This window comes from Panthera tigris, chromosome D4 (assembly GCF_018350195.1).
Source record: "Panthera tigris isolate Pti1 chromosome D4, P.tigris_Pti1_mat1.1, whole genome shotgun sequence".
NCBI lineage: Eukaryota > Metazoa > Chordata > Mammalia > Carnivora > Felidae > Panthera > Panthera tigris.
The window spans coordinates 85,606,632-85,619,719 of record NC_056672.1 but is presented as its reverse complement, the minus strand read 5'-3'; the positions used below and the strand labels follow the sequence as shown (position 1 = coordinate 85,619,719).

At 56.2% G+C, this 13,088-nt stretch overlaps 2 protein-coding genes across 3 annotated transcripts; one reads left to right on the top strand and one right to left on the bottom strand.

Moving 5' to 3' along the window:
• The first annotated feature begins 41 nt into the window (after window positions 1–41).
• On the top strand, window positions 42–2,183 carry PTRH1 (peptidyl-tRNA hydrolase 1 homolog). Its single transcript, XM_042964956.1, has 5 exons — window positions 42–487; window positions 850–1,069; window positions 1,326–1,425; window positions 1,606–1,651; window positions 1,756–2,183. The coding sequence occupies exons 1-5, from the start codon at window positions 392–394 to the stop codon at window positions 1,960–1,962; spliced, it is 669 nt and encodes a 222-aa protein (XP_042820890.1). The 5' UTR covers window positions 42–391; the 3' UTR covers window positions 1,963–2,183.
• Window positions 1,998–8,654, bottom strand: CFAP157 (cilia and flagella associated protein 157). 2 transcript variants are annotated; one of them, XM_042964953.1, is made up of 9 exons: window positions 8,288–8,654; window positions 5,853–6,124; window positions 4,970–5,123; window positions 4,282–4,549; window positions 3,744–3,874; window positions 3,399–3,549; window positions 2,852–3,018; window positions 2,499–2,681; window positions 1,998–2,205 (listed from the first exon to the last, which is right to left on the bottom strand). In XM_042964953.1, the coding sequence occupies exons 1-9, from the start codon at window positions 8,527–8,529 to the stop codon at window positions 2,067–2,069; spliced, it is 1,707 nt and encodes a 568-aa protein (XP_042820887.1). In that variant the 5' UTR covers window positions 8,530–8,654; the 3' UTR covers window positions 1,998–2,066. The 2 variants fall into 2 exon arrangements, with proteins under 2 accessions (XP_042820887.1, XP_007094495.2); XM_007094433.3 differs by having other exon boundaries at window positions 2,499–2,685; window positions 8,288–8,652.
• Between the last annotated feature and the right edge of the window lie 4,434 nt (window positions 8,655–13,088).

Genomic DNA, 13,088 nt, shown 5'->3' with positions numbered 1-13,088 from the left:
ACGCCTCCGGGGTCCCTGGGTTGTTAGAGTCCGGAAGAGGTTAGCAAACTTATGGGCGGAGGAGGCTGAGGTACGTCAGGGAGAGGACTTGTCAGGTTTCCGCAGCCAGGCAGGGCCACAGCAGGGGCCAGAGCAAGCCTCCCTCCTCCCAATCCGGAGGTCATGCAAGGGTTCCGCAAGACCACAAGACACCCCACAGGAACACTGTGACGCGGCGCCGCGGAATGAGTGGAGGCTCGGGCTCAGCCGCCGCCCCGCTACTTCCGCTCCCTAGGAGCATGGCGGCCCGTGGCCCGCCCGGGGATTGGACGCTGGGGACGGATGGCCACTGCGATTGGTCGAGGCCTGACTGACGTCAGGGCGCGGGGCCTATACCGTGAAAGGGGGCGACATGCGGCCAGACGGCTGCCGGCGAGCTACGCTGTGGTTGAGTCGCGCCATGAGCGTGCTCACTTTGGAACCCCGGCCCGCGGGGAAGCGGTGGCTGGTGAGTGGCGTCGGGGGCGGGGGCGCGGCGGCGTAGGGGCTCCTGGGCCCTAGCTAGCTCCTGTTCTGCCATTGTCTCCAGACACCATCCCCCAAATTCCTTGTCTCGGTTATCTAATCTAGAAAATGGGACCAGTATTCTGACGGGCTGTAAGCTTCCAGGAACTCTGCTCCTGCTCCAAGCGCTCTGCCCACTCAGCTCCCGGGGCACTCAGCCTTCTGGCGTCTCCGGGGTTTCTGGCCCCCCTTCCTCACTCTACCCTGCCTTCCGTTTCCCTTTCTCCGGTTTGGGTCCCAGGGGGCGCTGTAAGCCAGAGGGCGGCGAGAGATGTCGCACCTCAGTTTCCCCGGTGCCGCCCGCAGGTGGCCGGTCTGGGGAACCCTGGACTGCCCGGCACGCGGCACAGCGTGGGCTTGGCGGTGCTGGGGCACCTGGCGCGGCGTCTGGGTGTGGCGGACACCTGGGCGCGCGACCGGCGCTGCGCGGCCGACCTCGCCGTGGCCTCGCTCGAGGATGCCCAGCTGGTCCTGCTTCGGCCCCGGCGGCTCATGAACGCCAGCGGGCGCAGCGTGGCCCGGGCCGGTGAGTCAAGGGCACCAGAGATGGGCCGGCCGGGAGGGCGTAGGGGCCAGAGAAGGGGTTCTGGGGCGGCGGTAGATCTCTTCACCTCCAGGTGCCTGTTGAGCTGCAATTGCTGCCTCTGGCACTTAAGGGAATCTCAGTTTCTTTATATGTGAAATGGGGTCAATTGCGGCCCCTCCTCACGAGAGCCGTGAGTCGGGACAACGTCCTCTGGGCAGATGGGCAGTAACCAGGGCCACCATTTCCCTGTGCCAAGCGGAGCTGTTTGGGCTGACTGCTGAGGAGGTCTACCTGGTGCATGATGAGCTGGACAAGCCCCTGGGGAAAGTGGCTCTGAAGCTGGGGGGAAGCGCCAGGTGAGGCCCTGAGCAGGTCAAGGTGGGCTAGGGAGGACAGCCTCCCAGTTGGAGTGGGGGTAGGAGTGCCGATCCCAGTCTCGGCAGGGAAGAGGGGTGCTCTGACCCCAGCCTGGGCTGGGAGGGGTGAAGGGTGCTGACCCAGGGAAGCACTAATTGTCCCTCCCGTATCCCTTGAAGGGGCCACAACGGAGTCCGTTCCTGCATTAGCTGTCTCAACTCCCATGTGAGTCTGCCCCTTTGCCCTGCCCTGGGTCTGGTGGGCCAACATGGGGGCCCCCCCGCACCGGGCATCAAAACTCCCTGGGTCCCCCTCTGGCTCCCCCACAGGCAATGCCGAGGCTGCGGATAGGCATCGGGCGCCCCGCCCACCCTGATACAGTGCAGGCCCATGTGCTGGGCTCTTTCTCCGCCGCTGAGCAGGAACTGCTGCCTCTGTTGCTGGAGCGAGCCACCGACATGCTCCTGGACCACATCCGGGAACGAAGCCAGCGGCCCTCGTTAGGCCCTGACCTCAGTGAATTCCTGCCTCCCTAACCACCACGCCCACACATCAGCCAGGTTCACAGAGGTGCCGTGCCAACCTGTGGTATCCACTTTTTATAGACCTCTTCTCTGGGCTGCCCCAGGCCACCTATAGATTAAAGAGAGGGGACTATGGCCACAATGGTCCACTTCTGGGATGGGGACTGGTCTTCTCTCTGTGTTTTACTTGGAAAGTAGAGAAACTTCAGGAAGACTAAACTTTTTGAACCTTTTCGGAGAACCAGAGGTGTGAATCTGTAAAATTAAAGATGCGGCGTGGAAGCCGAGGCCTCCTCAGGGGATTCCCACGCTTCCCCTGCCAGCGGAGGAGGGGCCGACAGGGTCTAGCAAGCCCCCCTTCCCAGGTGATGCGTGGGCGGCGTGCCTTAGCCCACGGTGAGGCCTTGCCACCCTTTTCTTTGGCCCATTTTACAGATGGGGAGATGGAGGCTTAGAGGGCTGCATGCGGCTGCAGTGTGGCAGAGCTGTATGATCTGTACCCAGGGCTGGCCGCCATCTTGCCGTGCCTGGGGCCCTGGCACGCTTACCTCAGGGCTGCTGTGTACCCGGAAGGTTCCCACACGGGTGGTGTGCGAGAGCAGCCTGAGGTCCTCGGGGTTAGGTGGGATGTGGGCCCGTCGAGGCACCAGGCCCAGGTCCCCTGGCTGGTAGGGTGTGATGCTGGATGGCGGCTGACGCAGAGACCCCATCTTGGGTGGCTGGGTGCCAGGCTGGCTGTGGAGAGAGGACTGGCATCACCACCTGCGTTTCCTAGTTGAGGACGCTGAGGTTCAGAGAGGCTTTGGGAAGCCAGGGTTCTGGCCCAGGGTCAGCTGAGAACAGCCCTTGGACAAACAAATGCCACAGCTGCTTCTGAGGGCATACAGGGTCACTCACTCACCTGCCCTTGGGTGGGCTGTGGGCCTGGCTCTCCTGATTGAGATGCACAGCCAGCCGGGGGCTGAGGACCACGGCTGAGCTGAGCACGGCCAGCACTTGGTGCAGCATCTCCTTGAGCTGCAGCTGGAACACGACATCAGAGTCGCTGTCCTCCTCATCAGGTTGCATCTGCCGGTCGAGGGTGGGGATGGGCCCGCGGAGATCAGGCTCATGGTGACCCCGACACCCACCTCTGGGAAACACCCCAGAGCCCCTTTTCTCCAAGTTTACCCTGGCTGTGGTGGGATACCCATTCTCCAAATGAGAAGCCTGAGGCACAAGGCCTTCCAGGGCCTCAGAGAGGGACTCCAGCAACTTGGAGACCTTCAAGGGATCTCTGAAGTACAGAAATCAGGAAAGGACTTGCCAGGAGTCTCTCGGGGGGAAAGGCAGCGGGGTGGGTGTTGGGGGGGCTCTGGCCCTGGCCCAGCCTTCTCCGGGTGTCCTGGTTATTGCCAGTGTCTGACGTTGGCTCACTCCCCCCGCCCCTTTCACCCACTTTCTGTCACCTGTAGAACGTCCTGTAGGATGAAGGTGGCCTGGGCCAGGGCTGTCTCCAGATTTGCCCGAAGCTTCTGCTCTTCAGTCAGCTCCCGCTGTAGCTGTTGTGCCTCAGCCTGCTGCCTCTCCAGCTGCAGGTTCAGCTGGTCTCTCTGACTCCTGGGCCCAGGACCAGGACGAGTCAGCCCCCTCCCTGCACTCCCTGCACTCGGCGGTTTCTCTCTAGCCCCCAGGAGCCCTCATCCAGCCCCAGGCCTCCATGCCCCTTGGGAAAGGGGAAGTCACCGGCCGGCCCAGTCAGGTGGCCCAAAGGGGATGGCCTCAAGCTCCGCCCCCCTCGCTCCGCAGCGCACCTCAGCGTCTGTGTGTCCTGCTGCAGCTGCCCGAGGCCCTGCTCCAGTTGGCTCAGCTGGAGGCGCAGCTGCTCGGCCTCCACTGTGCCCCGCTGCTGCTCGCGGCACTTCTCGGTCAGCATGAGGATGATCTGCGGGTGCGGGGGCAGGTGGCCATACCCTGGCCCCTCTGTGGGCCCTCAGCCTGCCCCCCTCCCCCAGCTCCAGACTCCCCCAGAGCTCACCCCCTTGTACAGAGAGGCCAGCCAAGGCACTGGGGGCCCAGCACCATCTCTGGGCAGAGCCCCCAGTGGCCCGGGGCAGGTCCCGCTTCAACAAGTTATGGGGGCTTTCGACCAAATAAATAAAAACCAGAGGTGCGCCCAGCACCCAGGACCCCCCACAAAGGACCCTGTCCCGTTGCTGCTGCCTCCCTCATGAGTTGGCTCCAGCCCGGGACCCAACCCTGCCAGGCTGTGTTTGCCCTGAAGCAGCACCCCTGGGGTTCCTGCCTGCTTTATGCACCAAATGCCCTGTGACAAGGTCCTGGCAGGCACACCTTACGGTGGCCTCTGCTATGCCTGGCCATGACCTTCTGGGCGTTCTCCAATAGATCCAGCTGTTTGCACAGCTCTTCTTGGGTGCCCTTTAGCTGTTCGTTCTCCTGTAGCAGCTGTGCGCCTTGCCGGGATATCTTGGACAGCTGCAGGGTGACCGTGTTGTTCTCCACGATGGCCCGCTTTGTTGTGTCCCACATCTGGTTAGTGGCCACCTTTCGGTACTCAGTGGCCACCAGGTTCACGCGCTGGATGATCTCCTTCCTCAGTCTAGTCATGGGTGGGAACGAGGGGGTATCAGGCGGAGTGGGCACAGGCATTGCCCTCCCGTGTGGGGTTCCCCAGAGCGCTTAGGGCCGCCTCTATGCTCTATCTCCCAAAAGGGGCAGGGCTCCAGGTAGAGCCCCTGTAGACCCTTTGGCATTTTGATCCATATCAATGTATCATTACCTATTAAACAAATGTAACTTAAGTCATGAAAAGTGGCAAGAGGAAGTCCAAGGATTCTCCAGTCCCATGTGAGGGCTAGAGCTGGGAGCTTATCTATTTTTTCCACCCCTCCTAACATCACCAGCCAGGATTCTGAGGAGCAGTAGGATGGGGAGTCCCTGAGCTAGTGCAGTCCCCCCAGTTCGAAGCTGAGGCTCAGAGGCCTGAGCTTGGCGTGGCCTCAGCACCCAACCTGCCCACCTGTCCTTGTCCAGCACAGACTTCTTCTCGAGGTTGTACACGTAGTCCTTGTAGTCACTCTCCTGCTTCCGTAGCTGGTCTTCCAGTGTCGTGAACTTCTCTGTGAGCTCCTCTTTCTGCAGCCGGAACTCTTCCAAAGCCGCCAGCTTCCCCCCTGCCCCACCGCAGGGCACGGCCCGGTGAGGGGCCGCCTTGGGAGGGCAGCGATGGCCTTGCGCGATGCCCCTCCCTCCCCACTTCCTCCAAGTCCTCCTGCCCTCCCTGTGCTTCTCAATCCAGTAAGGCCAGACCCCTGTCCCTACGAGATTCTATGCTCTGTCCTGCCCTTATTCATTGTCTTCATCTGAAACGCCGCCTCTTCCCCACCACTAATCTTATGAAGCCTCATTCACGTTTCGCCTCTTTGGAAACGCCTCCCTTGACCTCTATTTTCTGGAAAGTGACAGTGACAACAGCCATTGAACTTGAACAACTTCTCTGGGCCAGGCACTACTGCTGTCCTTAAGCCTCAAAAAAACCCAAAAGCCAAAAACCAAAAAAAAACACGCCAGCTGGGTGACCTTGGGCAAGACACTTCAACTCCTTGAAGTGCTTCCTCACCTACAGAACGGGGGGGTGGGGGGTTGATAGTATTTCCTGCCTCGGACGATGGCTGGGACAATTACGGAAGGTAATGTGTGGGAAGCAGCACATAGCTGCTGTTACTCAAGGTAGACGTATTATCCCCATTTCCCAGCTGAGAAACCTGAAGGTCTAGGAGAAGTGCTTGCCTAAGGCCACAGAGTTAATGGTAGAGCTGGGATTAGAGCCCGAAGAGCAAGAGCGTTGGGTTCCCTGCCCCCGTGGTGTGTGCCCCAGACTCGCCTGCCAGTCCCCTCCTCACCAAGGATGATGTTCTCCGTGGTGAGCTGGTCCTTGGTCTCCTGGAACTCATGGCGCACCTGGGCTAGCTGTGCCTCAAAGGCGTCCTTTTCTACCTCCTTGGCCAGCTGCAGGCTTTGCAGCTGCTCGTTGAGTTCAGTGATCTCATCTACCTTCTGGTTGAGTGTGCGCTTGAGGAAGGCCACGATCTCCTTCTTGTTGTTGGCCAGCTGCTCAAACTCCTGGCGGAACAGCTTCTCCTGCACGGCTTGTTCATCCCACTTCCGCTGGTACCTGAGGGGGGTGCAGGGCAGAGGTCTAGAGAGTGAGCAAGCCAGGCCTCCGCGCAGCTGGGCCTGCTCCCCTGGGTCTTCCCATAGGGGGGCATTCGAGGTTCCTCACGTGGGAATCCAGCCTCATCTCCCACTGTGCCCCCTGATCTGCACTGACGACCGTAGCCAATGCCCGTGCTCAATGCTCTACATCCATTACATCACCAGAATGGAAGCACCAGGCCAGAGCCTTTGTTACACTCACAGCTGTGTCCCCAACACCTAGGACAGTGCATGCTACATAGTAGGTACCTGGTGTGTATTCATTGAATCTGTGAGGAAGTGGGTACTATGATAATTATGCCCATTTTGCAGATGAGGAAATGTAGGCTCAGAGGGTTGAAGAAACTCCTAGTCAGTAAGTGGTGAAATCGGAATTTGAACCCAAATCAGTCTGATCCCAAAGTCAGGGTTCTTAACCACAATGTTTACTGTTGCAGTCTGCCAGCTCTGCACCCTCCCTAACGCGTCCATGCTTTGCGACCCGAAACCTTTGCACCTGCTGTCTTCCTTACCCTCGTCTGCCCGGTGAACCCTGGTGGGCCTCCTCAGTGGAGCCTTCTTGAACCTAAGCCCCATTTGCGACCCTCTTTTTGGTGCCCTCCTGTTAAGTGGGCCTTTGTTTAGTCAAGACCTGAGGTCATATGTGTCTTATCCACTTGGCAGACCTCGGACTTCTGTATTCTTGGGGTCTGACAAAGGGGCTCGGCAAACAGTAAGCACTTGACAACTGTCTTCCAAATGCATTTTTCCCAAATACATTCCATCTGGTTTCTCAGCTTGAGGGGAACGTGAATTTTTAGAGAGTATTATATAAATGATTTACTGGTTTCCAGTGGAATAATTTGTAGAAGTTGTTTGGAAAGCTGCTTTACTTCATTATTTATTCAACATCTTTGTTTTAATATTTATTTTTGGGAGAGCACAAGTGGGGGAGGGGCAGAGAGAGGGGGACAGAGGATCTGAAGTGGGCTCTGCACTGACGGGCTGCCAGCAGCAAGCCGGATTGGGGTTCAAAGTCACGAACTGTGGGATCGTGACCTGAGCTGAAGTCGGACGCTCAACTGATAGCCACCCAGGTGCCCCTATTCAACCAACATCTTCTGAAGGGCTGCTGCTTACAGGGCCTTGGGGGGTGCAGAGCCGAATGACTTGCTTTGTGGAGGAGGGAGCAGTTTGGCACAGGGAGGTCAGGAGGGCCAGGGCTCCCATCCTGGCACCTCCTCTTCCTGGGAGTGACTTCCCTCTCTGAGCCTCAGTCCCTCCGCCTATACAATGGGGATGGTCAGGACCTCTCTCCTGGGACTGTTTCAAGGACACAGTGAAGCGCCAGCACAGGACCCACCTGTGGGACTCAACGTTGAAGGACACATGAAGGACTCAACGTTGGCCGTGGGTATCTGCAACGTCATCTGGGGAAGAACTGCCTGACGGTCACGAAAGGGGTTATTTATTTATTTATTTATTTATTTATTAGAAAGGGGTTTGTCTTTTAAGGGTCACCCTGAGACTGGGCTAGCGCATCGTAACTAGGAAGAAAGTAGTTTCAAAATAAGAAAAATAAGCAAGTGAGCATGTCTCAGAAGAGGTACAGACCCTTCCCACACACAGTTCCATCTATGTCATGCAGCCCTGGGGAGACAACCCTCCTTTCCATTTGGGGAAACTGAGGCCCAGCGTGAAAAAACACCTGGGCTCAGCAGGTGGGTATGTCAGTGGTGTACACAGTGCAGGGAATCGTAGCGCAGGCGTCATGGGAGTGGGAGAGGTGGCGGGAGGAAGGACGTGTATTCTGCCCACCTGCCAGGGGGCTGCCATTTTCAATTCATCCCACCGATTGAAGTCTGTCCTCTTATAAAGCACGTGATCCCATGGTGCAGGAGTGAGGCAGGCACAAGCGGTGCTTGCCTGGGGCAGGGTTGCCAGTTTAGCATTAGGACCCCAGGACTCGGAGCTGAGATGGGTGAGGTCAAATTGTGAAGCCTCTCAGTGTTACTTAGGAGGAAACTGAGGCTGGAGTCTAGAGGCCAGAACACAGGCCTCGGACCCCCGGAGCGAGCCTGCACAGCGGTCAGCTCTGAGCAGGGCTTCTGACCCAACAGGACCACCCTGACTGCCTACCTACCGGGCCAGCCTGTCCTCCAGGTCTCGGATCTGGATGTGGTAGAATTCTCGCATCTCCTCGCCTAAAGGCGTTTCCGCAGTCTTGCTGGCCATGCTGGCATCCTTCTTGCCACCTTTCTTCTTCTTGACCTCGGGCTCCTTGGTCCCCTTAGTTGCCTTCTTTTTGGAAGCCATGGCTGGTGGCAACCACTGCCCCAGGGCCCCTTTAAGAAGCCAGGTGGTTGCTAAGGAAGTTGGTCCCATACATAGCAACAAACTCAGGGAGTGAGGCAGATCTTAAAGGGACCCTGTCCTCTTCCTGGCAAGGTTGGGCACTAGCAACCAGCCTCCCCCTCCGAGGCCAAGCACCGACAGAGGCTGTAGGCTGGGTTGTCCCAGATCATGGCATCTCAAAAATCAGGATGCCAGGCTCTTGGGGCACTTTTTTGGACTCTGGGGAGACCTCTCCTTCCTCCGGGTGGAAATGTTACAGTGGGTGAGCCCTAGAAACCACTGCCTTGCCTCACTGTGCCAATCAGAGAGGGGGACTTCCCCAGAGTCCCGCCAGAACGAGAAGAAGACAGTCACCCGGCTCCCAGGCCAAGGAACCTCTCTCCTGAGGCCTCTGAGACCATGCTGGGATCTCAGGATGACCCTGTTCAGAGACTGGCTCCGTGTTCCACAGGGCTCAGTGGAAATGCTCCATCTGCCCCAAAGTGTCTGTTAATTGTTCCAAAGGCATACAGTGAATAGAGAAACATTCAGGAAAATCTAAATCCCTGCAAGAATGAGGGTGGTATTTGAGCAGTGACCCACCCCCTTATCTGCTGGAGTTGTGTTACTTTGAGACAGAGAGAGAGAGAGAGAGACAGAGCATGTGGGTGGGGGAGGGGCAGAGAGTGGGAGAGAAAATCCCAAGCAGTCTCCGCACAGTGCAGAGTCCGACGTGGGGCTTGAATCCCACTGTGAAATCACCACCTGAGCCGAAATCAAGAGTCGATGCTCAACCCAACAGTCACCCTGACGCCCCACTGCTGAGGTTTAGGAAAAAATATGTATTTGTTCTTTGCCCCTGGTTTCTGGCAGAGGACCTAAAACCCTCCAGATTTCCTAAATGAGACAGTATCTTTTGTTATTCATAACAAACCTCTTGCTGTGCCTGAGTTTATGCTAATGAAGGGGCTGTGGGTGGGGGACAGCCTCAGGATGGGGGGCTAGTCACCAGAAAGACCAAGCACATAATTAGAGGGTTGGAACTTTCCACAGAACCCACTCCTGCCCCAAACCTCTGGGAAGGAGAGAGGGGGTGGATATTGAGATCACCAGGGGCCAAGGATTTAACCAATCAGGTGGTATGCCTGGAGGAGGCAGGGAAGTTCTGGGCCACCCCCTGCCCCATGCATCTCCCATTTGGTTGTACCCGAGTTGTATCCTTGATAATAAAACAGTAAGTAAAGTGCTTTTCTGAGTTCTGTAAGTTGTTCTATGAATTATCAAACCTGAGGACAGGGGTCTTGGGAACTCCAGAATTTGTAGTCAGTTGGGCAGAAGTATGGGTAGGCGAGGTACCCCATTGGTGGCTGGCATCTGAAGGGGCACAGTTTCATGGGATTGAGCCCTTGACCTATGGGGTCTGCACTGAGTAGTTGGTGTCAGAAATGACTTGAGCCATTGGACACCCCAGTTGGTGTTGGAGATTTGGAGAAATGGTGTAGAAAAGTGACATGTATTTGGTGTCAAAAAAAAAAAAAAAAAAACACCCAAAACAAAAAAACGCATCCACTCCCCATCCTCGGTTCTGTGTTATAGATGTTTAAGCTGGGGTGCACCGTTCTGAGCAAGTGGGGGCATCCTTACCCTCCAGCTCCTAGTCTGGGGCCACAGCTTCATCCTGGGAAGGGCAGGCTGCTGGCCTTTCTCATCCTCCTCTCCGGTCCTATGTGGCAAAATCTCGTTTCAAGCAGGTGCAGCAGACAAGACTTCCCACACGGGCCCACTTGCAAGGTGGAAGCTTAGTCCAGGCGGTGGCAAGCTGGGAATACTTGGACCTTGATGGCCCCCACCGCGGTTGGCCCATAGGGTGGGGGTTCTCCACCCGCGGGAGCAAGCTGAGAAGACCAGGGGCTGCCACCTCCTAGTTCTCACTTGTAGAGCACGGTCACTCCAGGAAAAGTAGGTCTGGCTCCCAGCTTGGGTGCAGTGGTTCATGGGTCCTGCTCTGGGGAAAAACGGGCAGGGAAGGACAAGGAGCTCCACGGTTCTGCCCCGGGGAGCTGACTTTATTTGTATCAGAACTTCAAAAACTCCCGTGTGTAAGGGCGTCGTCCAAACCAATGGAGATCTCGGTAGAGAGCAATTAAGAGGAGTGGCTTCAGAAAACAACCATTTGGGGGCGCCTGGGTGGCTCAGTCGGCAAAGCATCTGACTTTGGCTCAGGTCATGATCTTGAGGTTTGCTCAAGATTTGCTTCCCCATCTGTCAGTGGGGTTAATAATGACATCTAGCTCCTAGAATTGAGAAGATTCAGCAAAATAGATAGAAAACACTCATGCCTGCCATAATAATTGCTCAATACTTATTAGCTACAGTTAGAATTATTACCTATATATTTTTTGATTCAGTAAAGCACTAGTTTAAACCACTGATTCCTTTTGTGATTGCGGATATAAGGTTAACACCACAGTAACCATCCTCTGCCTCATGGGTAGCCACCATCCTAATTTTTAAAAACTATTTATTTTACATTTTATTTTTGATAGAGAGCACAAGGCGGGGGGAGGGACAGAGAGAGAAGGAGACACAGAATCCGAAGCAGGGTCCAGGCTCCGAGCTGTCAGCATAGAGCCCGATGCGGGGGGTCAAACCCACAAACCGCGAGATCATGACCTGAGCCGAAGTTGGACGCTCAACCGACTGAGCCACCCAGGTGCCCCTATTTATTTTTTGAGAGACACAGAGAGAGCTCAAGCGGGATTGAGGGGTAAGAGGGGCAGAGAGATGGACACGGAGAATCCCAAGCATGCTCCACACCATCAGCGCAGAGCCTGACACGGGGCTTGAACTCAGAGAACCGGGAGATCGTGATCTGAGCAGAAATCAAGAGTCGGACGCTTAACCAACTGAGCCACCCAGGAGACCCCCTAATTTTGGTTGATTTATCATTCTCGTGCAAGCATTTGCACATTGACAACATACGTATCCATAGCATTATGTAGCTCTCTATGCAGTTTTAAAACCTTACATAGATGCATCATTCGTATGTGTCCTTCTGGAACTTCATCTTTTCACTCGACACCGTTCTGGAGATTTATTCATGTGGACAGGTGTAGGGCACCCATCTGTAACTGCCAGAGTAGCCGCAGTTTACCCCTTCTCTAGCTGACGGACCTATGCTTCCCCCGCTAGTGCATGGGCATGTTTATTCTTCTCCCCGCAGACATGGCTGGGGATCAGCAGCAGCACCATCAGCACCGATCGAGTGCTGCTTGTACTTACCATGGGCCAGCCCAGCATCACCCGTCCACAGGTGTCCCTCGCAGGAGGGGCAAAGTCCCTCATCAGGGTCCCGTAGGACAAGACTGGCAGTGGATTCTACCCAGGCCTGCCCGAGGCCGAGGTCTTTGCTCCTAGTTCCTCTGCCACTCTGTCTCTTAGGAGTGAACGCCTGGTATCACACTGAGATGGGTGTACAGGCCCCTTGACAGGGCCTGGTTGAGACCCCCCCCCTCCCACCCCCACCCAGCCTAGACCTGGCCCCCTGGAAAGGCAGAGTGACCGGCTACAGCGCTTGACCTGTCTTGGTTTAGGATTGCTCAGTTACTGGTTCAGCATCGTCTGCTTTGGTTTCAGAACCGCCCGTCCCTCCAAGAATATTTAACACCACTGGAGACTTTTTGGAGGAGCGGCCCACAGGCTCCATCTGTGCTGTGTAAACACAAAAGAACCAGGACTCTTGCCAGGAGCATAAAATGGGCCAGGTCTCTGCCTCGGTGCGGGGGAGGGGGGGGCGGTGGAATGGAGACAGGTGGCAGAAACCCTGGGTCAGAGCAGGTCAGAAACAATCAGGAAGAGACTAACAAGCCACTACTATGGGCCTGGAGGGTATGCGTAGCCCTGGAAGGAAGGAGCCAACAGCATTCACTTTGTTTTAACGTAAACTCAGTTTAGAACAATTTAGAATTATTTATTTGAGTTTATTATTTTAAGAGAGAGAGAGGAGAGAGAGAGAGAGAGAATATCCCAGGCAGGCTCTGCACTGTCAGCACAGAGCCTGATGTGGGGCTCCAACTCAACAAACCATGAGATCATGACCCTAGCCACAGTCGGACACACAAGCGACTAAGCCACCCAGGTGCCCCCAGAACAATTTAGAATTTAAACATTCTGATCTTGGATCTCATTCCAGGGTTTGGTTACTGGGGCAGCAACTGCCGCCCTAAGACGGTGAGTGTCTGATGCCCCCCAGCTGGAGTGGGCTTTGTGGGTTAACTGCATCGCTCTTGGCCACGGCTTCCTCGCCTGTAAAACTGGGAGGGGGCTCACCCAAGAGACACAGTACGTGAGGGGTCTGGCGCGGAGCAGGAACTCAGTAAATGGTCACTGGCATCATTACCTATCAGGCAAGTCTCACCAGCACCCAGCTGGGTCGAGGAGGTAGAACTTCCACCAACTGGCCTCCAGTTGTTAGGAGTCTTCATGCCTTGAAGATCAGGATTTGAATGAGGCGGTCACTGGGGACCAAAGACTCGAATCAGAAGTTCCTAAAGAATCCCACTCCCCTGTGCCTCCTATGCCAGCAAGTTTCCGGTGTGACCCCAACCCTA

What these genes read in the sequence shown, in the direction of transcription:
- PTRH1 (XM_042964956.1), top strand. Translation starts at nt 392, where the DNA reads ATGCGGCCAGACGGCTGCCGGCGAGCTACGCTGTGGTTGAGTCGCGCC. An exon ending in CCGCGGGGAAGCGGTGGCTG is followed by an intron (nt 488 to 849) that starts GTGAGTGGCGTC and finishes TGCCGCCCGCAG; the next exon opens with GTGGCCGGTCTGGGGAACCC. An exon ending in TTAGCTGTCTCAACTCCCAT is followed by an intron (nt 1,652 to 1,755) that starts GTGAGTCTGCCC and finishes GCTCCCCCACAG; the next exon opens with GCAATGCCGAGGCTGCGGAT.
- CFAP157 (XM_042964953.1), bottom strand. Translation starts at nt 8,529, where the DNA reads ATGGGACCAACTTCCTTAGCAACCACCTGGCTTCTTAAAGGGGCCCTG. An exon ending in CTGGAGGACAGGCTGGCCCG is followed by an intron (nt 6,125 to 8,287) that starts GTAGGTAGGCAG and finishes CACCCCCCTCAG; the next exon opens with GTACCAGCGGAAGTGGGATG. An exon ending in CAGGACACACAGACGCTGAG is followed by an intron (nt 3,550 to 3,743) that starts GTGCGCTGCGGA and finishes TCCTGGGCCCAG; the next exon opens with GAGTCAGAGAGACCAGCTGA.